We start from the raw sequence: 27,802 nt of genomic DNA, 5'->3' as shown, positions 1-27,802 counted from the left end.
ACGAGCCTTCCTGCCACGCTTCGAAGAGCACTGGGGGTTATCAAAAGATCTTTGTCGTAAAATATGCAGGTAGCTTAATGATGCAGTAGCTGTCGAACTCTATGTAATAATCACTGCTATTGCTGATAAAAAAAAACCCCAAACCCTTCCTCAGTCAGTCTTAAAATCTGGAAGGTGACCTTGGTCGGGAAGCCTGTGTCTTCGTTTAAGACCGAGATGGATGTTAAGCGCTTTGATTGCACGCTGTTATGGCACATGATGTTGAAAATGCTGCCAGGCATTGACTAGCACCTTTTCTCATTTCTTTTTTAGAGCTTTAAGTTTCTGAGAGACTGATGGCAATATGACCTGCTAAATTTAAGGGTTGGAACTCTTGGTTCTAGAACTCCAGTTCTGTCTGATCTTTTTTTTTTTCTTTTCTTTTTTTTTTTTTTCTTTTCAAGTGAGCAACAATATGACTGTCTAAAGCATGCCTTATTTAGCCTCTCCTGTAAGGATGACCTAGCCAGATAAATTTTAATAATGCTTCAGTGTAGAAGGTGTAAACTATTTTGGGCTTGATGTGCTGTGAATGTTGCTTTTTTTTTTTTTCCTTAATCTATTTAAACATTAGTAGTAGTAAGTCAGATCACGCATGCGCCATTTTTTACTTCCTGTAGCTGTTAAAATTGGCAACGCTCTAAAACGCACTGCTGCCATCTAGTGATACTTTTTGTAAAGTACAGCAAAACTTAAAAATATATACAGTATATATTTATATTTGGGGGGAGGGGGAAAACCAAACTACAGTAATTGTGTTTCATTTTTAAGCTGCTGATATTCATTCCTTACTGTATGTCTGAAAGATGAGAGAATTATACTGTTCTGGTACTTAGAGAAGTAATATAAATTGAAATTATCTTAAGGGCTTAACCTATATAGAGAGACTTGGGTGTCCTATAATCAGACTTCAAAAGCTGGAACGCTTCGACGTGGTGGTGGAATGCAGTTGAAAACAAAAACAAAACTTCAGTTTATAAATATATATATATATGATTGCTTTTTAAGTGATTTTTTTTTTTTGTTAACTCATGTAAATTCTCAAATCCTTTTGCACTGATGTGTTCAACATATTCTTGTACATTCAATTCAGGCAAACTTTTATAATTTTCTTTTTTTTTTTTTGTTTAAATGATGAAATGTTACAGCATGGTGATATTCTATGCAACTAGTTATACTCTTTAGTTTGACACTGTAATTTCTCATGATTTAAAGATTGTAGAAATAGACCTAACAGGGTTCTCATGATGTGCGTAACTGTAGATGCATGAACTTGTGTTCTGTGTATTTGTTGAAGTGCAATGATGTATAAAAAGTGGATTCACCTGTTTTTAAAAATAAAACACTGACAAAAAAAAATCGTGTGAGACTTTCTCAAGTATTTAATCACAGGTAAGCTTGTGAATCCCAAGTGCTGGGTATCCTGGAGTGCGTATTCCAGTGGCAATAAGCTGGTATTTCTCAACCTTCTGTGAGTTTTTTCAATTCCTTCTCCACATCTTCCACAAAAGCTGGGAAATTCTGATCCATGAGACATAAGCGAATGAAGGGCCCCAGCTCCTGTGCACGCCACGCTGCATGCCGATACACAAGGGGGAGCTCAGACTTCTTTTTCAGCACAGACTGTGAAAGTTAAACACAAAGGTGTTGCACTGATCTTGGCACCCTTACATTGTTTTTGTAACAATGCAGCTACGTCAAACTTTTCCTTCAGTATTTAATAAAGATGCATCTGCCTTGTTATTAATGCTGTTTGAATACTTTCAATTGGGTATGATTTCTATATGTAACTTTTTCTCTGATACCTGGCTCCAATTCCAGTATAGCTTTTATGCAACTTTGAATTCCTCTGCAGTTATTTAAGTCAGAAATGCCAATTTCCTGGGTAACATCCATTTTGTGTAAGAGAAGAAAATCCTGTACGAAGCATATGGTTATGCTTACACATTTCAGGTGGCAGTACACTACACAGTTCTAAGCTCTTAATTTCGCAAGAGGTCTTATAGCAGTAAATTATGGGGCTTTTTAAGAGTGAAAACATCCTTTTCAGGCCCATTTAACCCTAATGTTTTCCCTTAGTGGTGGGTGCACTGCACCATCATGTCTCTTTTCAGTATAAAACTGGTGGCAGCAGTTTAAGACTAACAAGGCCCGTGTGGAGGCTGAGGAAGCCCTGACCATTCCCACTGCCACTCAGCATCCCCAGGCGCTGCTGGCTCATCCCCTGGGCACACTGGAGGAACATGCCCGTAGCTTATTAGGCACCTCTCGAGCACCTTCTGTGCTGCTGTTCCTATGACAACGAGCTGAAGTAGCTCGACTAAAACTTCATGGTGGTGGCTGCCAGCGGTCCTGCTGGACGTGAGCCACCCTACAGATACAGTGACTTCACAGTTCCGAGGCCCTCCTGCAGCCAGGCCGTTGTAAACCGCGTTATTCACAGAACATATTAATCGCTGAGCGCTTATACCAACATTTTTCCATTGTTCAGGCTGCAACTGTTCTATAGACCTCACCACCCACTTGGCCTTTAACTTTCTTTACCTGTCTGTGCTGAAGTCGTTAAAACTGCAGCATCAGTTACAGATGCTTTTTTAGATACTTTGCATGAAAGAGCAGAAGCAAAGAAAATCACTGAAGTTACTTTCATGGTGAGGTAAGTGTGATGTGCAGCTGGTAATCAAGGTGAATGGTTCTGTTCCTGGGGGGAAATGCCAAATGCCACCTAGTCTGTATCTGGCTTTATAAAACTCCAAATGTTTGGCCTCTTTTTTTTTTTTTTTTTTTTTGAAATGCTGATAGGAGCAGCACAGGCTAAACCAAACCTCTCCATCTGGGAAAGGCAGAATTGCTGTTCCCTTCAGTCAGGCCCCAGCTTCTGCTGCTCGAACGCGAGATGGTGTAAGCCAGCTGGCAGATGGGCCAGGCATGCCGACAGCTGGAGCGTAGCTGTGTCTGACTTGTGGGAAGGAAAACAACCACCTTAATATTTTTGATAATCTTATTGTTGGTTCACATTGCACTGTTGCTCTTTTCCTGGTGGAGAAAAATATCTTTAAAGATTGTTGAGTGTCTTTTTTAAAAAAAAAAAATCTGCAAGAGAAGGCTTAAAACTAACGCTTCCTGAAGTGGTGGAAATGGAGAAATTTAACTCCAGAGTGTTCTAGAGCGCTGGCTGAAAAGGTGTTTCTAAAGTTGAAGCAGGGAAAAGAAGTTCAGCTCTGAGCAAACTTTGTAGGGCAAGCCTGTGGGCCAGGGCCTAGGAGATCCCAGCTCAGAGCACAGTTGTGTTAAGCTGAGTAAGAAGTAGAAGGGCAAGTAGAGGAGGATGTAGGAAACTACTACATCAAGAAGTTTTCTTTGTGCTGGGGAATTTTAGTAATTCAAGCAAGAGATGGATGAATGTGTACAGCAAACATAGGCCTCACTGGCAGAAAGCTTTGTTCGAAGCAGGTATTGTGCTTCCCCCTGACACAGGGACCACCGAATGGCAGTTTTTAGAAGCTAAGTTGTTCATAATGTGGGTGATAATTTACATTTGCTAGTGTTACCTCTTAAAGCAGAGACTGGTCATGAAAAATACAGTTGCTAAAGGCAAAGGGCCTTGTTTGATTGCTCTTGCTTGTTGATGCACTCCCGCTGCATTGTACAAGGACGGTAACAAAAGTGTTGGGAATCAAACAGCAGGGCATGTAATACAGCTCTTGCCACCCAAGGAGAGTATGGGGAGCTCTGCTTTCTGAAAATAGAGGTGTTTAAAAAAGGCTTTTTTGGGTTTAAGAGATGGCAGCATAGGAATTGTCCCTTAAACCATTGATGTGAATAAACATTGACTTGATCATCCTGTGAATACGGAAAAAGGGTAAAACAAACCCACAGAAGCAACAGCACAGAAACAGAAGTTGGAAAGTTTTCTCCTCAGTCATCTCATCCAGCACTGCCCCAGATTCACAGTAAACAAGCAACAGTTAACTTCCAGGGATTTTTAAAGACGGCTTTCCCCCGGACTGCACAGTGAGGCTGCCAATTGGATTGGGGGATCTTTTGCAGTGGGTCAAGGATGGTTGGTATTTTCAGACTTGAGCTATGACTCTGCTTTCTGCACAGCTAAAAGAGCACAAAACCATTTATTTGGATGTGACCTCAGGGTATTTGTTTGCTCTCAGTATGTGGTTTGTTCTTATGCAGATGGAGTAATTACACTGAAATACCTGGTTTTGCAGCTTATTTCCTAGCTGCAGATCATTACACAAGATCCTGTGTTTTTGCTGGTATAGATGATGGCATCCTGATGTTCAGTGAAGACATTTACCAGATGTTTACAGAATATGAGATAGCTTGTTCTCTCTCCATGCCCGAGAGATTCAGTTACAGGATCTAAATATTAGATTTTTAAATTTTTTTTTTTTTTTTTTTTTTACCTGTGCTAGCTGCGTTACAGATCTTCTTTCTCCAAGGCTTGTACAGGAATCTGGTAGAGGCTCATCTGGCTAGAAAATACCAAATGCAAATAAGGGCTTGTTACCAAGCAGAGTGTGGGTATGTGCAAGAAGGGAAGTAGTTCCATTTTTAGAGATAACGGGAAGAGAATGTGCTTAGCTACCTTATGCAGTAAAAAGGCATCTTTTTATGGAACCTGAATGCACATCTGCTCAAGTCTTTAAAAATGAAAGACGTGAAATAATGGGCCTGTAGTTAAACTGTCACGTCTGAACCAAGGTAACTTTTAAACTACTTACTGGAAGTAACTTTAAAAAATGCTGTGTATGAATGCTCACCAGGAGCATGCTTTTTGCCTTCCCATGGGTCACATCACTGAAAATCTTTTCCATCTTTTCTTTAGACCATCTGGTCTAATTTGTCAGTTCTATTTTCTGAGTGAAGCTTTCAGTCTAACTTCTGGAGCAAGAGCATTATTAAGACCAACAGCATGACTGTTGGTGTTCAGTAGCAGTCTGTCCTGAAATGCTTTCTTTACCTTTCATTCTTTGCTTTAACTTACCGGGAACTGAGCAAAGCCCAAAGTATAGGTAATCTGCTTAGAGAACAAACAGTAACTCCTGAATATCAGCTCTTGAAGGTCTCCCATATGCTGCCTTGGAAATGGTGTGAGTCAAATCAGCAATATATTTTTTCCCCTGCACTTTCGCTACCAAATATGATTTCATTGTCCAGCAGAGTAGGACCTTCCTAGATTATGCCATGAAAATGATGCAGCTGAAAGCTTTGACATTCCTTTTTCAGGGCTCAGTCTTGGTCTTGATACTTTTATCACGTACCCAAGAGGCTTCCTGGCTAAGTTAGCTGCAGGGATGTTTTCTAGAGCTGGTAAATGTGATCCTCTGGATACCCAAGAGAGCATATATTTAAGGATTAGTCACCCTCAGCAACACTATCTGCCCTTGCGTTTTCCATTTACCTTCAGTCTTTGTCTTGGAGGAGGTAAACATTCTGTTCCTACCCTGAAATCACTTAAATGTGTCAGGTTAACACAAATTGATACAACTGCATATCTACAATTATTAATACTGCAAAACAGGAGTGGGTAAACACAAAAAGGAGAACACAATTCACAGTTACTTAAATGGCTCTGATAATTTTTCTTAGCCTGTGTAATTTTTTTGAAAGTCTGCCAGATGGTTCCCAGCAGTCTTAGCTGAAATTCACACTAATGAAACTGTAGATGTGTTTTTGGTAACTATTCAGCTCTCATCTGCCCCCTATTCTTGTTTGTTAACCCCTCAGCAAAAACCGTTTAAGCCTTCCACCAAACCATGCCACCATCTGATTGGGAATTGGGCAATGATACTTGGTGGCAGCATTTGCTGCTGTTTCTTTTAATGGTTAGTAACTTCATGTGTTTGCCTGAGCCCTTCATTTCCAGGCTCCCTAGCTAAGGAAAAGTTGAAACCCCAGAGCAAAGCTTTTTTCCCACCTATAAATCTCATTCCATATGCTTGCTAATACTCTTCCTATGATCACGTGCAATGTGTATATTAATTTTGGTTATTAGTGATGTCTTGGAGGCCAAAATGAAGGCATCTGCTTGCTCTGAGGTGTGTTACAACAAGTGTGAGGAGCTAGAACCACTTTTTTGAGATATGCTAAGAAAATGGGAAGGTGATAGCCAGGTTCAGCACCTGACTTCCTGAGTAACTCTAGCCCTGTTCACTAGCCAGGTTTCCCTGCATGTAAACTGAATTTTGGGTTTCCCAAATTGTTATTTCATATAGATAATCTCACAGTTGCAAAAAACTTTCTTCAGAAGTAAAATTTGTCATTTACAGATCTAACACTAATAGTTGATTATTCTTCTGTTTTTCAGTCTGTATGTTCTTGCTTACTTACCATATATAGTACTGATGCATTTTGTTCAGTGTCCTTCACTTGATTTTCACCGTTAGGCAGCTGACTGAGATTGTGATAGAGCTTCTGGCTTTGTTCATCAGTTACTTGAACCGGTACGTACTCTGCAAGTTTCTGAACGCAATTGCAGCAGTGTTCCAGCATCTGGGCTTTTGAATCTCCACCAAACTGAACACGAAACATGCGGCATTCATTCTGCTCAAAAACCAAAGAGAAATTAAATTAACTGTGAATCCCCTCAAACTATTTTGATTTAATTAAATTCCTACTTGTTAAAGTTAGGAAGAAGGTGATAAATTTTTGGATGACTGCACCAACTTAAAGACAAAGAAGCAAGTTTTCCCTGCTGTATCTTTATTTTGCCCAGCAGCTAAAGCAAACTATGAATCCCAGTTCAAAAATCAGTTAAAAAACCCCAAGAAAATGGTGAGTAGGGCCACTTGTGAACTAAAGGTCTAGTCAAGTGAATAAACCTCACCAGGATGACAGTTTTTAGACACAGAGCAGGGGAATTAAGTTCTTATTGTTGCTGCAAGTAGTATCCCATATATGCCAACTCTGAACAGTTATTTGTGACAAAAAATGAAATCACACTGAAGTAAGTAGAAGTTAACTTTAGAATCTAACCTCAAAGTTCTGGGAACTGTATGTTCCATTTAAGATTTATGTTGCTATCTGCATCAAACCCAGCCTTCCCTACCTACCTGGTCTGCCTGTGTGTAGCTAAACATACAAATTCAGTTTGGCACCCCAACTGGGAACGCTGCTGTTCCTTGAATAGAAGCTCACACAGTCAATCAGGAGTGCAGGAAACTCGAACGCATTACTTTAAATAGTGAAATACTAAAAATAAAAAAACCTGGATAGCTCTGACCCCCCAGTATAGGTTGTCAGGCTGTACCATAATAGATATTTTAAGTACGTGAGGTCCAGCAAGCTGCACTGAAAAGGGAGGACTGAAGAGTCCATTGTGCATGATGAGCTTGTCCTAAGCACATTCAAACTGAATGCTTTTGTTCAGGGAGTGAATTGATGGGACTTTCTGTTTGATCTTGAAATTTCAAATTTAAACCACGTTAAAGAAGTAAGTTTTCTTTGGACTGACCTAGCTTATTTGAGTCTTCATCTTTCTGAGATTCCAACGTCAAACCCATTTTTTAAATGACTAGACACGCTGCTAGACTGCTGATCACAGGAATACAAGGACATCTTTCACTTTAAAGATTTTTGTCTCCAAGATGAGCCAGCTTTTCACGACAGCCTGCATGTTTACATGCATGTTATTTTAAGATGCTTGTATTGCATAAAATAATTTTTAAGGCACCATAAGCATAAAAGCTTGTCTCAGTACCTTTTAAGGGGAAAAATGTCAAAATAATTCAAGCTGTAGCACTCATTTTACCAGTGCCCAGTTACATTTCTTCTAATTAACTAAAATGTCAACTGAACTGGGTCAGCTTCACATAACTGAGAACTGACTTGTGGGTATGCCAGACAGGTGAGTTCTCATTAAAATGACAGAAAGGTAACTTGCATCTTAATTTGAATTCCTTTTGCAGACTTTGAAAGAACACTTGTTTTAGTTACCCCTGCAATCCCTACATCCTTTTTAGTCTGAGCTATTTGTGTCACCCTCTGTTTTTTCATAAGGAATGTTAAATACTTAAGATTGCAGTTTATAAACAACGATAGACTGTTTTCCTTTATGTAAAGAGAGCGAGCACTCAAATTCAGCTAAGATGATGTCAAGTTTAGCATAAATGGAGTACTGGACAGTAACACCTGAACCATGCAAGAGCTGAAGTATTAAAGAACATTGAGGTCAGTTGGGTCATTCATCAGATTTGCACCTCTTCCCATGCTGGGCCACGGGGGTGAGCTCAGTGAAAACAGTATGAAGGGAAAGGACTTACTAAGAATATTAAGAACATTTGTTTTGCTATTGTTTACAGATTGTTTCATATAAAAATTTTTATCCATAGAGGCACATCAAAGACTAATGCGAGAGAAGCAATTCCTAGAGATGGAGCTGTCTAAGGGGCAGTCACAGCCACGCAGCTGTTTCTTTCAGCTCAGTGTAAGGCACCAGCGTGCACCTGACAGGTACGGCTTCAGAATCACACACTCCTGTGCTTCACTGAGTAAAATTTCCACTAGTACAGCTGAGTTTCAATAGTGATCCGTGACAGGCATCTTCTCTATGTGCCTTGTTCCTTTAAGTATATTAACGGTAAGCTTCTCAAAATATAGTTTAGAAACTCATTGTGCTAGCTAAGAGTCCACAGTGCCCTATTAAAATCATATTTCTTAAGAAATGAGTAAGTTTCACTAGAAATGCAATATTAATGATTCCTTACAAAAAACAAGGAATACAAGATAAATCAGAAATGATAGTGCAATATTTAGTTGCCCGTGCTCCTTAGCTGCCCTGGGCAGTCAGATACATAGGACCTGGCTTTTGAAAACCTAGCTTGCTTTCCTCAGCTTAAATGGTTTCTGCTTGACTCTTTCCTTACTTAGGTGTAACAGGGTTGAGACATAACCCCTTACACAGTGTGGCTGGCTTCCTGAATTTTTTAAAATATTTTTGAAGATCGGCACGGAAGCTATATACACTGATAACATTTAAAAAATCACTTCAGCTACAATTTAGGATATAGAGAAATCCTATGACAGGACCACTAAATCCAGTTTAAGTTGTGTGAATTTATGGTAAATAAACATTTAGATGCACCAAATGCATTTAAGACTATGCTAATATTCCTCCTTTTCTGAACTGTCCCCCAGAGCTTTGTTTCAGCCTTACAGTGACTGTGATGATGATTTTGTGTTTCTTGTGAGATGCAGCAGAATCCCTCAACACTGTGCTGGGGAACTGGTTCTATTAATAAATGCAAAGGAAACTGATGATCATCTGATTCATCAGAATTAATTACTGCAACAGTTCGATAGTTGTCTTCAGTGATACTCCACATTTTATAAGAATCTGACAAAAATCAGAGAGCAAAGGTGTTTTGGTTTCAGGCAAGCATCACCCATGAATTTAAAACAGTTTAAGATACTTATTTATGCAGTTCCTAGTGCCACCATTAGACTAGGCTTATTCTGAAACAAGATGAGTGCTTATGTTTAAACAATGTTTATTATGCCTCACATCTGCGTTTATCTTGCAATTAACAAGGCATTCTCCCCTCTGCAAACTATATTGTTTGGTTTATAACATCCTATAATGAAATATTTATGAGTCTTTCATAAAGTAAATCAGATAAAAGATCGAAATACAACTAAACAAGAATTTTTACAGTTTTCAGCTATTCTGGATATTGCTATTATCTGCAGTTACAATAACCCAGTCTGTACCACAGTTCCTGTCAGGGCAGAATGCCAGAAAATTTCAGAATACTTGAGACATTTTTATGCCTTAATAGTTCTGTGAACAGGGCAAAGAGTTAAAACTGATCTCTAGCAGCTACTGAACAAGGGGCTCATCATCTTTTTCCAGAATTCCTGTTTCTAACAGAAATGACTTCTCTTGTCAAGTAGAGATAGTTAAAGTAGAGGCAGCTGTTTCTGCTGAAACAAAGCCTAGAAACTATCAGGGGAGAAGGGAGAGCTATGCTCATTTTGAAACAGGCTTTGTTTCTGAAAAACCTGGTGAGTGCTCAGTGTAGATGAATCAGAAACTTCTCAGAGTTCATCTAAGAACCAAGAAAACTGAGATTTATAAAGAAGTTGGTAACAAGCAAGTGCCATTTAATTATTTAAAGGCTAATCAACCATTTCTCATGAGATCTGAGGGGAAGACCAGAACCCTAGGTCCCTTTCATTGCCTTGAACCCCAAATGCCTGGGTCACCAGCCTGCCACTACTGTGCCAGGTGTCAGGGGCCACAAAATGGCTAAGTAATTGTTTCTTTAGATATTTTGTTTGCTGAAGTGAAGTATGACTCATAGGTAGCATGCTTCTGTACACCTAAGAGAATCACTTCATCTTTTTAACTGTTAGCCATGGCAGATAGATGCTAAAATAAATACCAGGCTAGCTGTTTGAGTAGCTAACTCTCAGAAAGCAGTCTAAAAGACCTGTTTGCAGTTACAAAAGACACTAAGATGATTCAATCCATTCTTGTTTCATATCTAGAGTAAAAAAAATATATATAGCTAGTTTACAGTATCTCAGAACTTCTGGTTTAATTTATCCAGTATTAAGAAATTTAATAGAGAACTGTGTTAGATATCAGAAATATTAAAAGCAATTCACCTTTGACTGCGCACGAAGCAGCAGGCAGTCTGCTCTTCTTACTATCTTTAGCCACTTGTGGGAATCAATTAGTGAAAAGCCCTCCTGAAATAAAGCAGAACACAAACTACTTGCACAGCAAACATGCAACACTCAGAAGTACACACTTACATGATGTAATTTAATCCCTAACGAAGATTACATACCCACAACTTTTGCATCTGTCAAACAATTGCCAATATGTAATTTTTACCACACTAAGAATTAAACCTGAATCTGTAGCTCCAGTAGCAACACTATGTCAAGGTACATTCTAATTTCCATATATATTTTACATTTTTATTTGTGCAGGTTATGAAAGTCTCAATGAAACGCATAAAAAACAGCGTCACGGAGAGCTTTAAATTCTTCCGCATCCCATGAAGTTGCCCGAGAGGGCAGCAGAGGGCAGGCAAACCTGAAGAATGGGACAGCAGTTGTTTTATCTAAGGCCCAGAGAGGTATTTTTTCCAGATGGAATTCGGGTAAACAAGAAGCAGCTTTGATAACTTGATAAAGATGTTTTTATAATCCAGTTGCATCACCTGTCAGTCTCTTCAAACAAGATGGACTGCTCAGCATTCTGTAAAAATACCCCAGGAAGCTGAAAACATCATATAAAAATTGGCAGTGGACTGTGTCTCCCAAGGTACTTTCCACAGACTGCCACATAGTCATTAGTTAGCAAAGTCTCAGGGAGGGGGGGAACCAAAGAAATTTAAGGGCAGGGAGGAAATTACCTATCTGTTTTATCTGAACTCGTAATGCCTTCAATGACCATGGCTTTTCACATAGGCTGCTTTTCATAGGTGTCCTAAGGGTCAAGAACCACAAGTCATGTCCATCCTGGACCACCAGCAGAGTGTTTTTGCAAGTTACTCTCCATCTTATGCAGGTCCAGGCTGGAAGCCATCTGCCATTCTATTTTGGTTCAAGAAGTCAGCCTGGTAAGACACTGCTCTTTTAATGTGCTGGCACTGGCTTTATAGCCTCGTGGAGCAATTGCATGTAGATTTTTAACTGAACTTTTATGAGAGGAATGTCTAGAAAGCATTGAAGAGCTGAACCAAAGGCAAACTGGATCACAGACACAGACGCATAGCTGATTGTACACCTGCTCTGATAACTTGGGAATGGTCAGACAGCATGAAAGCATCATTCCCAAAAGATCTGAGGTCAGAGGGAGAAAATAATTTCCCTCTTCAGTGTAAAACCAGGTGCTGACAGCAGGTAAGACAGGCCTGTCACTTGCAGCATGTGTGTTTGCACTGAGGACATTCAGGATGCCAAGGAGGACTTGCTAAGGTGTGAAAGGCCTCAAGGTCAAAAGAACAGGAAGACCTCACTTTGTGACTGATGGGAAGTACCAAACTATCCTATGCTCTCACAGAAATCAGTAAAGGAATCTGGATCCTAAGTGGGACGAACTGCAAATGATAGACCTCGCAAGAGAAAAGAGCTTCTTATTTGGTAAATTGGTGGTTTTTATATATATATATAAAACATATATATATGTCCAGCCATACTTCATGGTGCAATTAGGCTGCTGAAGCAGCGCAGGAGGAAGCTGTGTCCAGCATGCTGAGGGCACCCTCCTTCCACATACAGACAAACCCCTCTCTGATGTCAAATAGGAGGAGTCTCTGAAGAAGGTCAGTCTGTCACGTAGTCTGAATTTATGCCTGACACAGCAAAGGAAGCCTGTGAAATGCTCTTACTCCTCTGTACCCCTGGCATTTTAGCACCCCTGCCTTTGGGGTGTGCAGTTTCAGCCTCTTTCACCCAACAAGTTTGGTATGCAGGTGTTAAAGTTGGGGTGGGGCAGGGGGGAGAAGATACTGAGCAGAATGCCTGAGGAATGAGATGGGATTAGTAGGCTAAGAAAGAGTGCACCACTGGTAGAACACTTCTAGAATAATCAGTAAGTAGCATTTCACATGCCATGTTTTCAATAGCATTGTAGAATATATTACATTGTAGAATATATTACTTTGAAATTTGGCTAAGGACACCAATGGCTGTGCAGTTTGGTCCCAAAACATTGTTTGATGCTGAAAATGTAAAAGCATCAGCAAGTTGTGCTAGCGATTGTGCACAGCAGAAAGTTATGTCAAAAGTCAAGAATTTCAGTCATGCCAACAAGATGGAAATAGCAGCATCTGCAACAGCCAAAAACCAGCATTAATTGTGCATCTGCATTGCAAAGAGGTCTTAGTACATGGCTGTACAAAATACAAAAATGCAGATTTGTTTTGTGTACATGAGCAGTACTTTAGAGGAGACATGGAGTGACATCCACCTACAATGCTTATCAGCTTGTGCAGTGCTCGTGCAGCCATAGTTGCCAGAAGGGATCTACTAAGGAAGCAAGCAAGGAAAACAGAGCTGAAGTCAGAGGAGTAAGGTACAGCTGACAGTGCACTCAAGGAGGGAAACAACTGGTTGCCGAAAACGTACGTAGTGCAGGAGAGTTTGAATGGGCAGGGGATAGGCTCTCAAGTTGGAACAATTAAAGATGGGATATGTAGAACTGAAATATAAAGCAGAAAAAATATTTTAAATTATCTGAAAGTAAATGTTCTCACTGTTTGGAATGCAATAGACCAAGTGCATTTACATTTATCTTTGTGAAACAAACTCTAACATAAGGTGAATTTCATCTCAGCACAAGGACTTCTTTCTCTCTTTAATGCAGTAAATGTTGAACACCTTTTAACTTACTTAGATTGAGGGGAATGTCCATACCTTCTCAAAACACACGGGCCAGTTCAAAACTGCTCACTCTGGATAAGCAGCGATGCTGAGTCCTGGGCAACCAGCCAGCCCAGATGATGATTTTGTGTTGGAGTATAACAGCTGCTCGTGCTTGCACACTTAGTGCTTCCTGCCATAGGGAATTTCTCCACTGCCACTTGGTCTTCCCCTGATTCCACTACCAAGCCCCAAAATGTTAGTGAAGCAATTTAATATTGTATTCTTTCACTAGGCCACTTTCACTTGTGGCCACTTGTGCTTACTCTGTTTATTTCAAATAGTTCCTGGTTTTGATACACACCAACTGTGTTTATGTTCCCATGTTAAGTGTATTTTTATAGTGTTTTTCCTTTCACTGTAAGATGTAGGTCGAACAATGTTGTCTCTTTAAAATAATAACTGTTTTCAAAGAAATCATAAAAGGCAGCCAATGTTTAACTTTTCTACCAACTATTTTGACATTCCCCAGGTTGTCATCCTTTTATATATTCTGTTTCTGAGGTAAAGCAAGCTGGGAAAAAACAGCATTTGGAATTTTTATTTATGTACTCCTAATTATTCAACGCCAACCCCAAAATTTGCTTAACTGAAATTTAATTTACTTTAAGTTTAATTAACTGAAGAACAAAGCAGAAGGCATTTCCTTTCCTCTGGCACATTCGGTTGATTGTATATTGCCAAGCAGAAATGAATAACTAAGAATAGCTAAAGCAAACAGCAAAAGTCAGGGCAGTACTTGAGCAATACAACAGACCTGATTTGGCACAACCAAGCTACCTGAAAAAGGAGAGGGAATGGTTTAGACAAACTGGGGTCTGCAGAACTACTCAGACTGAACTCCATCATTAAATTGTTTACATCAGTAATTATCATTACAGTCAGGATCCTCTAGATTTTCCTCAGTTCTAAGCAGAAAATGATTTTGCACCATGTTGAGGGCTATTCTGTTCCTCATGGCTTTTCCATGTTACCTCAATCAGCTTAGACTGTATTTGAGGCTGCCTGAATAAAACAAAATAAGATTATTAACAGTGACAGGCCACTTAACAGTAAGAATCCTCTCTTTTGTCAACAATGAAATAGTTATGAATCTGCATATGAAGTTAGGTCAATGAATTCAGAGCAATAGGAAGACCACAATAAATCTGTCCCTTGTTTCATCACTCGAAGTCAAGAGGATCTCTGCCAACACCCAGGAACTAGGCGTGGGGTGGATCCTGGAAACTGCATGGCAATATATTTGAGATTGTAGTCCATTTGTGCCTTGCGAGAGCTAATGAATTGACTCTAAACCTGCTCTGGACATATGCACTGATAAAGAGAAAAGTAGCACTCCCTCCTGCTGCTGCCACCATGCTGACAGAAATACAGAGAACAAAACAGCTGTGGTCACTGTTCCCCTTCAGCAGGCAACATCCATAGCTGCTTTACATTCGGAGTTGGGCATTGCTGAGCAGTACTGGGCACGAGCAAAGACAGATGACAGTGTAAGATTAATCAGGAATATAGAAAAAAAGGCAACCTAGAACTGGTTAGGAACATAAGACCTCAAATGTTTACAATTTGAAGAGATAAATGACAGCGCTTTTCTAGGTTTGATCATTAATGTTCAGTCATGCATATACTCCTTATGTTATTCTCTAGGATCATACTTGTAAGAACACTGTATTAAAGGAAAACAGTTTCATGCATCTCTGACAAAAATCTGAGTCTCTCAGAGAGAGGACCCTGAGCGGAATTAAGCTGAAGCAGAAAACAAAGCAAGACATTTCCCAAATATTTTGGAAGCAGGCAAGATGTGACCACACCTTACAGGAGGCAGAGAAGCCAACAATGCTGGTCTAGCCTTACAGCCATCTAGGCAGTCATTAATTGGGAAATACTTTTGTTCTGATTTTACATTTCAGCATTCAAAAAGCTGCTGGATAATGAGGCCTGTGAGCTATGTTGGAATGTACTGCATTTAAAAAAAAATAATTTATGAATATTTTTATTATTGTATCATCTAGAAACCCTGTGGTGCTAAGCAACATAGGAACACAGGAACAGATTATATATTTTATGTTAGATTGCAAGGAGTTTAGGCAACCCTATCTTAACTAAAAATTAATATATATTTAAGAAATGTTATTTGTGTAACAGTTCAGCTATGCTGGCTTGCATCAATTAGTTTGGATTCACTCATTCCTAAGACATATGTTTTCAAATGAAACTTAACTGTGTAAACAATAGCTTAGGAAGAAAAACATTCTTTTTGCCACAAACATTATATACTCTGCCCTTAAATTACAACCAATATTAAAAAAGACAAACAAAAACCCAGAATGCCACACACAAAGCCACGCATTCTCCAGCTTTGGCTGCCTCTTATAATAGGCTCATGAAATGCAAATAAAACAGTTTGTTCACAGTTCAGAATGAACGTATGCGTTGTATAATGTAGTGGATTAAGGAGTCAGCTGGGTGTCCCACAGACTGGGAATGTGCATTTGCAAGAAATGATGAGTTCAGCATGAGATCAAAGGAATTTTATTGTAATAATGAATATCCCAGTGCACAGCTGCCAGAGTGGTCCTGTCTGGTAACTGAAGCAAGATGGCAGAAGAGAGAAGCTAAAGGCCTTGGACAACACTGCCTGCCTGCACTAGTCTGATTCAGGCTGGGCAGCACCATGTACACAATTCCCCAGAAAACAGAGCAATCTTCTACTTGCAACAGCCACGCTCAGTTTCCAGGGAGGCACCTATGACAGTTCCTTAATGCGTTCATTTCCCAAGGTAAGTACCAAGACACAATTAGAGAGCAAAACTAGCACAGCACGCTGCATGGTGCCTTTGCAAGGCAAAAGAAGAGCTTTGGGAAAGCACTCTTCTGGGGAAGGGTAAGATGCTCTGCTGCTCTGAGCACCCCACCTGCAAGCTCGTGCAACACTGCACAAAACCCATAGGGATGGCTTAAATAACCTGCCATTTTCCCCAGATGGAGAGAGGCACTGCCCAGTTACTGTGTTGTCCCGTCCAGAACTCCACACCATGGCTCTACTCACCATGCTGAGGATATAAGGGACGGTGAGAAATCTCTTCAGAAATATCATTCACTGTCTAGCTTTAAAGTGTGACTTGTAAAGTTAGAAATACCAACATTTTTGACCTCTAATATTCTAGGTACTATTATTATTTAACAATTACACAGATTAACACCTTGCTTATTCTCAGAAATGACTAATTTGGCAACAAAGGAACGGTAATATTATTTCTAGCTATCTACACAGTGTGGTAAATACATCTGGTAGAAGTTGGCAACAGAATAGAAATATCATAGTTGAGAACACTGTTATTAAGCCTTATGTTATCTGAAAAAGCTTGTAAATTATGTTCAAGGATTATACTGAGCACTAAAGTAGAGGCAAACTGTGATGTTTTCAGAAAACAAGTAAAACTGAAAACATGTTCACAAATGTTTGCTTGAAACCTGACATAGAGATTATAAATCAAATCTTGCATATATCTGAAAAATATTGATTTTTAACTCATTGCCTTCCCAAAAGAGAATGTGAGTTGCCATTTTACACTTTTAAAATTAGAAAACTGCTTATTCTATTAAAAAATTGAGCATTCTTCCTTTCATTAATGACTGTAGAATAAAAATGTACTTCCAGCTTAAAAGTTAGAAGTTGTGAAAATTAAACTTTGAACATAATTCCAATCAAATCTTCATTATTACCTTATACCACACCCAAAAGTAGAAATTTTCCTTACTTGAATCTTTTTCCAAGATCTAAATAAGGCCAAATATATTAGTGTTAATTCCTGCAGTATGAGTGGTCTTGAAAACTGAGTCAAGAGTAGGAGTGTCAACATGACAAAAAAAATATCCCCAAACATGACAGCTTGTACAGTGGAGGAAGCAGAAAGTTGTCCCTGCAAAAATTTCCAAGCTATATGTCAGTATCCAAATGAGTCCTGTATAGCATCATTAGGAAGACAGAAGCATGCGCTTCACAGGCTGTATGTAACTTAGACTTTAGTGTAAGCATTAGCTGTCTCAAACAGATCTGCAGAATATAGAATAGGAAGTGGAGAGAGGTGAAAGGCCAAAAGCAACCCAACCAACCAAGGCTGACAGACAGCAAGCTAACTGGAATAAGGAATAAGTGGATGTTAAGCTCTGCATTATCTTTTTCCATGCATTTTTTTATAAAATCCCCAATCTCTTAGAAGCCAGATCTTAAATCTTGCTGTTAAGCTTGTTTGATTGTGGAAAATAACACATCAGGGCTGAACTCATTAAACAGAGTGCTCTGTCTCTACAGAGGCAGGAAAGCTAAATGAAGTAGCAAATACAGGACACACGCAGCCACCCTTGAGACAACCATGCCCAGGGGACTCAGCAACCGCTATCTTTTGCCAAAGTGCAGCATGTTGGGTGCAGGAACATGTGCTGCCAGGTGTCAGCTTTCTAGAAAGAGTTCCCCCAGATGGGTACAAACTACAGCCCCTTGAAGGAGTGAATAGCAAAGATAAGCCTCTAACTCAGGACAAACCTTGACATTTCATAGTGAGAACCTGACTTTCTTTTTTTTTTCCTAAACTACACTTTAGAGCAGTGACACTCAACCAGGGACCTGGATGCTCATGGGTTTAACTGGCTAAAACTCTTCAAGGCATCCCATTAATAAGTCAAGTTAAGCAATTTCTTTTTTAATTCATGATACAAAATATATACTTCCCTAGATCAATACCATATGTTAAACTCTACCTTTAGGGTAAATACATTTCATTAATAGATATCACTACACTTTAAAAACTATTCTAATCGTTGGGTTTAGAAAAATTGGGGCAAGAGAAAAGTAAAGATCAGAACCCCTTAAAACGGTTTACTGCTGCCAATACTCGATACATAATCCTTATACAACAGGAATGTATCATATCAAACATGAATGGGGAAGCTAATGCAGAAAGATACTCAGCTTGTCCAAAACAATCACGTCAACGGCACACGTTGAAATAAACTAAAATAGAAATTTTTGAACTACAATTGTGGCACTGAAAAAGGCAATAAAACTAAGATCCCTTCTATTCTTTCAAATAGCAATCACAGGACTTTTATTAAGAAACCAACCTTCCTCTAGCTTTGCAATGTACTACCACTAAGCAGCATTAGCAACCTGCTCACTTCCCTAGGTTTCTGTCAGATGCCCTCATTTATTGCACAGGGAACTTCATCTACTGAAGGCACTGTTGTGAATATCATCTCAAAAACTTGGTGCCTAAGTTTCAGGCACTGTAAAGAGAGCATCAAGAACATCAGAACGTCTGCTGAATGCTTGCCTAATTAATGAGGTCAGGATCTGCTGTATCCTAAGCACTGCTCACTTAGAAGTCATGAGGGGACCAGGAGGGCACTAAGGACATTTATGCTTTAAAAGATCAGGTCACAAATCAATTACTCTGGATTAATTTTATCCTATTAAATAAGTCCTCTTCACAATTTCAATTTGTTTAATTTGTAGGATATTAAGAATTCTAGCACTGGAATTAATTGCATTGAATAAAACACCAAAATATAATTTTCATGATGTGTTAATTCGAAGGCGGGAAAGGAAATAAGAGTTGTGGTAAACAGAACATGATGATCCTGAGAGTATGACCAGAAATTGACAGATGCTGTTGAGATATTCCTGTTAAAATTTCATTATCTACAGTACGCAAGAATGAGATTCTTCTGCCGTAAAATATACAGTCTGTTAGGCAACACTGCAGCAAAAACAGGTCCTAAAAATATGTTATGTAATTTATTTCCAAATGAAGAACTTTGTTTAAAAGAAACCAAATCAAAACACCCTTTGACTTGCACTACACATCAGGGATTTTTATGTTCCACTCTCTGAAGTTCCATTTACCCTCCTCTTCATTCCATTTGGCTGATCACTGGAAGTAGATTGTATTTTTAAAGAAAAGTAGTTAAGATAGTTTCAAATGTGTGCCTGGCAGTGTCATTAAAGAATGTTTAAAGTGATCTTGAATGCATACCCATTCCCCAAAAGTTTACCTAATAAAATAAACAATTTATTTTCTTTGAGCAACTGATAGAAACACTGAACATGTCCACGATTATTTGTTACAGTAGTATGGAAGTACTTTAATGACCAGTTCTGGAGCATCCTCAGATAGCATAATCAATTGTTTCAAACCTCTGGCACCTCACCACACAGCAGTGTGCCCAGCACAAAGTATTTACTAATCTGTCTGGTTTAGAAGTGCTGAGGCTTAGTGTGTACATTGTAGCGTTCTTTTTGGCAAAAAAATAGTATTTCAGCTTCCAGTAGTGAAAAGACTGCTAGAAGGGTATTCATTAAATATTCTAAAATTTTATTGCTCATGAAAATAATTCTGTAGTCTTCTGCTAAAAAAAAGTATTTTTTGTATTAAAATATTTTTGTATTAAAAAAATAGTTTTTAGGATATGTGAATATTTTATTGCTATTTTATAAATGCTGATCTTAGAAATGGATGATAGAAGAGCCATAGTCTCACTTCGTTCTAGATATGACCATTCCTTAAGGAAAAGCTTTCTTAACACTCCTCCTTTAAGAAAATAAAAAGGACTAAGAGAATACAAAAATAAATCCATTATAGAGAAAATATTTTGATATCAAGTCAGGAACACTTGAACATTCTTCCTAGAATGCATCATGTTAATCCAACCATCAATGAAATAAAATTTCCATTTCTATACAACTTTCGCCTTAGTTTTGTGCAAACAGAGTTGTAGGGAATGTTGTACGTAGATGAAAGGTAGACACCAAAGAAGAGGATTTGCTAAGTAAATAGCTCACACAAACGCTATCTTCACACTGAGTTTTCATACTGGCAGGAGAGTACGTTACAGAAAATAGTTTATGTATTTTAGTATTTCATAAATCATTACTTGACATGAAAAAGTTTGATGAAAGAATCACTAAGCAACAGAACAAAATATGCCTTCATCCAACAAAGGTATTTGTAGGGCCTGTGCTCCCTAGAGAGCCAACATTGGGAGCTATCACTAGCACGTTGGCCAGCCGAGATTCGTTTAGCAGAAAACTATGAAGCTGATCAGCACTGAGTTAAGGCAAGCATTAGTTCAGTTAACATCACTGTAAGACTGAACAAAGAAAAGTTCTATGTGAAATACAAAACAGCCGAAGTCTGGAAGTTCACACTTTTCAGTATGTGACTTTGATTTTTTGCTGGACTTTTAAAAGCATCCACCCACAGTATTATCAGCATAATGCAGAGCTTGCTGGCAGCTGAAAAGGTTCATTTTGGCTTTTGTAAAATGTACACGCCACTGAAGAACAGATGCACTCTTTTATCTTCCTGAAGAAAATAGAAGATACAAACCAAGATAGTTTGCATCTATTAATGCACTGATTTTACTACATTCCTTGCCAATTTTAAACCAGAAGAGATAAGAATATATCATACTACAGTACTACTCGCTTTAAAAGCATCCAACTAATAAGTTTTCTTTGTTACAGATATTGGGTGAAAACTTCCCTTTTTTAAAAACTCTTACTTAGGATGGTTCATGTCAAAAGTCTTGGGGTGGGACAGGGGTTCCTGCTCTACTATTACTGCTGCACTAAAAAAAAAAAAAAAAAAAGTTAGGAACATTCATCACTGAATAAATTCTTGAATTTAGTTAGCAGTTCAGTTCATTCTTGGATTACTGTTAGAGAGGAAAAAAATCCCTTTATTATTCATCCATGGAAATTTTACAGAAATACAATATAGTTATTCAAGTTGAGAAGGAAATGGTGTCCCTGTGACAGATTTTGAGCCTCACTTTTGATATACTACAGGCTCCTGGTTTTGAGGGAACTGCATAACAATTATTGTAGCTTTGTACCTTGTACCTCTGCATAGGAACAAGGTACAAAGCTACAATAATTGTTACCCAGTTCCCTCAAAACCAGGAGCCTGTAGTACATCAAAAGGTCTGAAAAGTGGGGATTAGAAGATAGATCAAAAGACTAGACATCAACAACTTAAAGGATGCACTTACTACATAGCAAGAAACAGTTCTGTAAGTACATCAGAGGGAACTTCAATGCAAGCGAGTAAGAGTACCTACGTGTTGGAGAACACCTTGGCAATAAAAAGGAAATATCCAGTAGCCGAGGCCAGAAACTAGAAATGAGCGTACACAGTAAAAACATGAGCTGAATCATTCCAACAGTTGCAGCATTCTATCAAACTTGATACATTCCCTCTGGAGCAGAAACTTGTGCATTATCCTCTGTGACAAAATGTCCATTATAATGGACCCCCAGTGAGAGGATTTGGTCTGTGACAGATTCAAAAGAACTATATGTACTTAGTCGTGCAAAGCCTGTTTAAATATTATGACAGTTTCTGACATCTCCTGAGAGCTGGAGACTAGAGGGAGATAGAACCAGTGAGATTAACCATTTCTGCAGTCTGATTATTCCTACAGCAGTAACATAGACTGCACAGGATTGCAACTTTTTTATTCTATGGCATCTCAGTAAAGAGTCTGCAAAATTTCACCAGTGGCCTGTGCAGTTCTGGCTAGCTTTGAGGCTTGTAAGCTGTTATCAGCTACTGGCCAACAGCACCACTGCCTGTGCTGCCTTCTTCAGCAGTCCCTGTGCAGCACCCTTCTGTTTGACCATAGTGGCTGCTTTACCAAAGAGATCCCACAGACTGTTCTTCAAAGACTGAAAAGATACCTGTAGATTAGCACTGTCCCAGGAAAAAGAATTTTATCATGACATATCAGTCTTACATAGCATTGGGAAAAGGGACACATTTCTGAGAGGGCAGGTGCCTCGGGAACAAGCCTAAGCAGTAAAACTAAGCCAGATGTACTGGACCATCCCTTGTAAAGAGGAAACCTGACATAGTTCTGAAGATGCCCGCTCAGGTTCACAACTAGCGGATTGGGTATTTGCCAGGTTTTCAGCAAGTCAGAACTAGTGTGGCCAGCAGGGACAGGGAAGGGATCTTACCCCTGGACTCGGCACTGGTGAGGCCACACCTCGGTGACTGGGTTCAGTTTTGGGCCCCTCACTCCAAAAAGGCCATTGAATGACTCGAGCGTGTCCAGAGAAGGGCAACGGAGCTGGTGCAGGGTCTGGAGCACAGGTCTGATGGGGAGCGGCTGAGGGAACTGGGGGGGTTTAGTCTGGAGAAGAGGAGGCTGAGGGGAGACCTCATGGCCCTCTACAACTCCCTGAAAGGAGGGTGCAGAGAGGGGGGATGAGTCTCTTGAACCAAGGAACAAGCGCCAGGCCAAGAGGGAATGGCCTCAGGCTGCGCCAGGGCAGGGTCAGACTGGCTCTTAGGAAGTATTTCTTTACAGAAGGGGTTGTTGGGCGTTGGAATGGGCTGCCCAGGGCAGGGGGCGAGTCCCCATCCCTGGAGGGGTTGAAGAGTCAGGTTGACCCAGCACTGAGGGATCTGGTGGAGTTGAGAACGGTCAGTGTGAAGTTCATCGTTGGACTGGAGGATCTTCAAGGTCTATTCCAACCGAGATGATTCTGTGATTCTGTGAAGTCAAGAACACTTAAGAGGTGGGAGGACTGCAACTGCTCCAATCTCTGAGAAATATAAACAGGCATAGGACATATTATACCAGTGCATTTCACACTAGTTTAGTCCTGTATGCACAGAACACACCTGCAGCATGATCCCAATTACATGTGCTTGAAGAAGGGCACCCAAAGGAATTGGCAGTCAGGTTTTAAAATGCATGACACCAGCTTTGTATAACTTTTCTCTAACACTTAATAAAATGTTGTTAGTGTTGGCCTTAAGGTTGGTATAGAAGCATTGCCAAAATAAATGTTTTTTAAAAAATCCCAAACAACTTTTTTTTTTTCTTTTAAACTCTCAGTAATATATTTCAGTCATGTTTACCAAGCATGTCTGTTCCACCTCTATTCTGCACTATTCTTAGGCTGTGATTGTTACCGCAGTATTTCAGTGTCTCTCAGAAGCTGAAACAGACCTGATAAATCTCAGAAATTCCTCATCTGGCATTTCAAGCAAGGCAGCTGCCTGAAAGCTTCACTAGCCACTAAACCCAAGAGCTGCAAGCAAGTGCTTTTCTCAGCCAAGTCTTTATAAAGCTCTTCTTATACTTCCTGCACTCATCCCTTACGACAGCACACTTTTATCTGCCCATTGTTACTTGCCAGATTCTGTCTTTGCCAGACACGGTCTTTGAAGAGCTACAGCTTTTGTCTGTGCCTTTTTTGCTGTTTAGTTAGTTATTAAAACTTACTTTCAGTTGTGAAATAACAGTTATTTCAAGGACATTCTACAAAGTAACGTAAGTCTACTAGTTACTAAACAGTTGCAGCCACCTCATTGGGATACTGAAAACAGGACCAGCCCCAGGAGAGGTGCATTCTGCACTGATTCATTCTGAGCAGAATTTGGTAAGAGATGGCAGCAAGTCTCATTTCAGTTGCATTTCTTTTAACTATCTTGACTTTCAGCTACTTCATTCCTTTTTCTTATTCAACACAACTGCTAAAATACTCTCCGCATTCCGTTTTTAACTTGTCCAAGAACATTCAACTTGTGCTCACTAAATATGTGAGCCAAATGTCATGTCTTGTATGAGGGGTATCCAGACCAACAGCTGACAGCTCTCTGTTAGCTCATTCATTATCTATTCAATATTCTTAACACACTCACAGAGCAAAAAAAAATTCAAGAGTATCCTTGGTTCTCCCCCTATACTTACAAGACATTTCTGTAAGTTTAAGACCTTTTAAGAGGCACAGTAAAAACTAGTTTATAAGCTTATATATATTTAAAGCTACAGCATACTCTTACATACTCTGCATTTAAAAAAAATAAAGTATTTGTTATCTTAATACTGCAGCATCCTCCAGTGGTTTGTAATAGCTTTGTAATATATTTATCAGCCATTTCCTACTTGTTATCGTCACTGAGTATCGGTGATATGCACTGAACACACTTGATTCTAGTTTCCAGCACAGGCCTTCTGTCAGGAGTATCAAACCAACTCCTTCTAGATGGAGTGTTGCTTTTAACCTCTCTGGTGTCATTGTGAAATCTTTAGTAGCTGCTTAGTACGGGTTACAGGAAAATCAGCTGACACAACTCTGAAGTTGTTATTTTCTCTCCATGAATGTAAATTGCATGTTACATCATATTACCCAATGTAGAAAAAAACACACCCTTTGATAAGCCAAATTATTAAAACCAAATACTAACAGGTCATTAGCAAGAAGCTAGATGGATCATATAGGAAAATATAATTACATTTTAACTATTTAACAGTATATTTTCTCTGTTTTCTTAGGCAGAAGAATTGTGAAAAAATCCCACGTATCTTTCAACATCAGCAGCACTTAGTATTACATCTTAATCTAGATTTTTAGAACCACAAAAATAACACTCTTCCTCAGTATGGAATAATACATTTATTATTATTCTGATAAATGTAGCAAGAAAGCAGCACATGAGAATTACCACGAGCAAAATAAAATTGGCAGTTTCCTTTCAGTGGGACAGAGCTTGAAGCTGAAAAGGGATATGAAGTTAATACTGATGCTAATATGAAAGGAGAAATGTTCTTTATATATGAGACACTTACCAGTACTGTTCGCCCTTGGGAAATAAAGAAATGGCCAGATACAACAATGGTAAGGGTAAGATGGCCTGAGTCTTCATTTGATTCAAAAACCTTCAAAAAGATAGACAAAAGAAAAATCTAGCCCTGTAAGTGCAGAATCTACATTTTCCATTTCTAGTGCAAAAGAAAAGGTTTCAAAGGTCAGTGCTAATAGTCAGGTGTATAATTTGCCTCTCAGTAATGCAACTTGCCCTCCACTCCCACAGGCAGGAGGCACATTTAAGAATTTTTTGCTAATTATAACTCCATATACAGATTTAACTACTTTAAACAACCATCTAGACTATTTCAACTTGATCTATAGTTTTTAATACCACAGGTCACCGCTGAAGGAAGGAATAAAAAAAAATGGGCCACTACTTATCATATCATTGATGTGTTTACATTAATAATTCATGAAGCAAAATGTCTCCCGATTCCTGCATTAGCTCTGGACTTGCAAAAAGATACCTGTAAAGGCCTCACTTATTACTGCTTGCTACACAGAGGCCTCCTAGACCCCACTGGAGCCAGTTACAGCCAAACCAAGCAGCCAGGCCCCCCACACCGCCCATCACCTTCCATGAGGAGGTGTTTTGTCCTTCATCGTCACCCTCCGTCGGGGGGAGGAAGCGGCCGTAGCGCTTCAAGGGCCACGTCGTGGCGCTGCCGAGGAGGGAGGTATCGCCGGCGCCACCCGGCGCAGAGGAGTGCCCCCGCTCGGAGCTGCGACGCTCGGAGCTGCGACGCCCGGCAGCCGCCGCCATGCCTGTGCTGAGGGGACGGCGGCGCAGAGCGGGGAGAGCAGCACCGCGCCGGCGGCGGGCAAACCGCGGTTGAGCGGGAAGCGGGAGCCAATCGGAGGGAAGAGAGGGCGTGTGGCGGGAACTGTTCACCAATCAGCGGGCGGCAGAGAAACGAGAGCCAATGAGGTAGCGCGCTCGGGCTCGCGCTGCCCTTCTCTAGCGCTCGGTGGCACGAGCCGCGCTCAGCTCGCCTCAGCTCGCCTCAGCGGGGCCGTGCCGTGCCGTGCCGTGCCGTGCCGTCCAAGGTGCTGCTTCTCCCAGGGGGGCGCGGCTACTCCCTCCCCTTTCTCCCAACAGGCTCCAGGTGTACCGATATGGCCGGACCGCCCGGCGGTGCTGAGAGAGAAGCACCGACCCCGGGGTACGCGCGACCGCCATTTTGTGAGGGGTGAGGGAGCGCGATCAGGTCTGAGCAGCGAGAAGGAGGCGGCGGTGTAGGAGCCCGTGGTCCGTTGCTGCGCTGAGTGAAATGCCCGCAGAAGCCGGCCATGATGTCAGCATGCATCTTTCTTCAAATGAAGTATGTCCAAGTTCCTGTAGAAAAGCTGACCTAAACTCTAAAATTGCCTTTTCATTTCTTTGTGCCAGGTGCTGTGCTCACTTCATGGAACCTGAACAGTGCTTTTGTGGTAGATCCCCCCCTGAAGTGGGATCTGTGTTAAATGTCAAAAAGCAGCTCACGTTTCAGCGTGTGTTGTATGGTGTTAGCCAGCCCAGTTTGTACAGCTGGATTAATCAAAATTGCACCCCTTCCCATTTTGCTTCCTCTTATTATTAGGTTGCTCCTAGAATTACGTAATGCTACACTTTCTCTAGATAAAGAGTGATGGTGAAATGACTCATAAGACGACTGCACTTAGGTCTTCCATTTATAGTACGTATCTTGGCCCATTAACAATAAAAAAATGTGCATTAGCCAGGCAAGGTCATTGAGGAGGGAGCATGGAAGAGCCAGTTACCATTCATAAAGATGTGAATGAGAGTCTGCTGATCTGAATGGACTTAGGGACGCTGGTCACCACTAGCCACTGTTAAACCATCTGCATGCTTAAGGGTACTATGCCAGTAGCTTTAATTCCAGTTCTGAGCATTGCCTACTGCCAGCAGCACATATTTGACCAAGATAAAGCTTGGCTAAATAGTCATACTTCTTAAGCAGAACAATTAAGTTTATGCCATTTTTTTTGCTTTTTGTTACCTTTATGACTTGCACTTATGATGCTGGCTTAGCTGATATGAATAAGGTTAAAATGGAATGAGTAATTACTGTCTCACCTGAAATAAAACCTTCAGGTACAACGTTGATCTATTAGTTAAACTGCAATGGTTTAATCTGTTAGAAAAGACTAGATTGACATTTATGACATGTGGCAGTTGTGTTTTTCATCCGATGTTACACCCTGAGAGCCAGATTAATATCTGAGGAACTATTTCCATAATAAACAATTTTACAGTGTTTTCAAAAGGAAGGTGTTTATCTGAACGTTTTGCAAATAGGGAAGCACAGGCAGAAAGGCATTAAATGCCTTGACAAGGTCATCCAGAAAAATGAGTAATGAAACGGGGAATACAGCATGGGCCTCCAAGCTGCCAGTTGCCTTTTCTAATCACTGCTTCCCCAGGAGGATTTCTCAAGTTGCGCTTGTCAAACATTCAGAATTGGCCTGTAGACTTGGGACATTCTTGGAAACTACAGAAGCAGCTAAGTATTATTGTCAGAGAAAGATAGTGTGAGTACATATATCGAATCTATTTTCCCCCAATTCAGCTGAAGTTCTGTGGAAAATGGTTTGTTTGCAGCATCTTCTAGTGTCTAGTTTCCAAGAGTGATTTCTGGCAGACTTTAGGCTGCTGCAGGAGGAAAACAAAAATTTCCAAATGTGGTTTCAAAAGAGGCAGAG

The 27,802-nt window shown here is 40.1% G+C and overlaps 2 protein-coding genes across 4 annotated transcripts in view; one reads left to right on the top strand and one right to left on the bottom strand.

Moving 5' to 3' along the window:
* The window catches only part of NPTN (neuroplastin), a 59,039-nt gene extending 57,257 nt beyond the window's left edge, over positions 1–1,782 (top strand). For 2 of the 3 annotated variants that reach the window (XM_074838026.1, XM_074838024.1), the window contains exon 9: positions 313–1,782. The gene's annotated coding sequence lies outside the window, so the exon portion shown is untranslated. The remainder of the gene's footprint in view (positions 1–312) is intronic. The other variant, XM_074838025.1, reaches the window with a different exon arrangement.
* Positions 981–25,862, bottom strand: REC114 (REC114 meiotic recombination protein). The gene is made up of 6 exons (XM_074837781.1): positions 25,674–25,862; positions 25,078–25,167; positions 10,666–10,749; positions 6,388–6,600; positions 4,461–4,529; positions 981–1,662 (listed from the first exon to the last, which is right to left on the bottom strand). Exons 1-6 carry the CDS (start codon positions 25,860–25,862, stop codon positions 1,501–1,503), a joined length of 807 nt encoding a protein of 268 aa, XP_074693882.1. The 3' UTR covers positions 981–1,500.
* Positions 25,863–27,802: the final 1,940 nt, after the last annotated feature.

This window comes from Strix aluco, chromosome 12 (genome assembly GCF_031877795.1).
Source record: "Strix aluco isolate bStrAlu1 chromosome 12, bStrAlu1.hap1, whole genome shotgun sequence".
NCBI lineage: Eukaryota > Metazoa > Chordata > Aves > Strigiformes > Strigidae > Strix > Strix aluco.
Note: the sequence above shows the minus strand (reverse complement) of the source record. Positions and strands in the feature narration are given on the sequence as shown.

What these genes read in the sequence shown, in the direction of transcription:
- REC114 (XM_074837781.1), bottom strand. Translation starts at nt 25,862, where the DNA reads ATGGCGGCGGCTGCCGGGCGTCGCAGCTCCGAGCGTCGCAGCTCCGAG. An exon ending in AAAACACCTCCTCATGGAAG is followed by an intron (nt 25,168 to 25,673) that starts GTGATGGGCGGT and finishes ATCTTTTTGAAG; the next exon opens with GTTTTTGAATCAAATGAAGA. An exon ending in CTGTAACGCAGCTAGCACAG is followed by an intron (nt 1,663 to 4,460) that starts GTAAAAAAAAAA and finishes TAACTTTCACAG; the next exon opens with TCTGTGCTGAAAAAGAAGTC.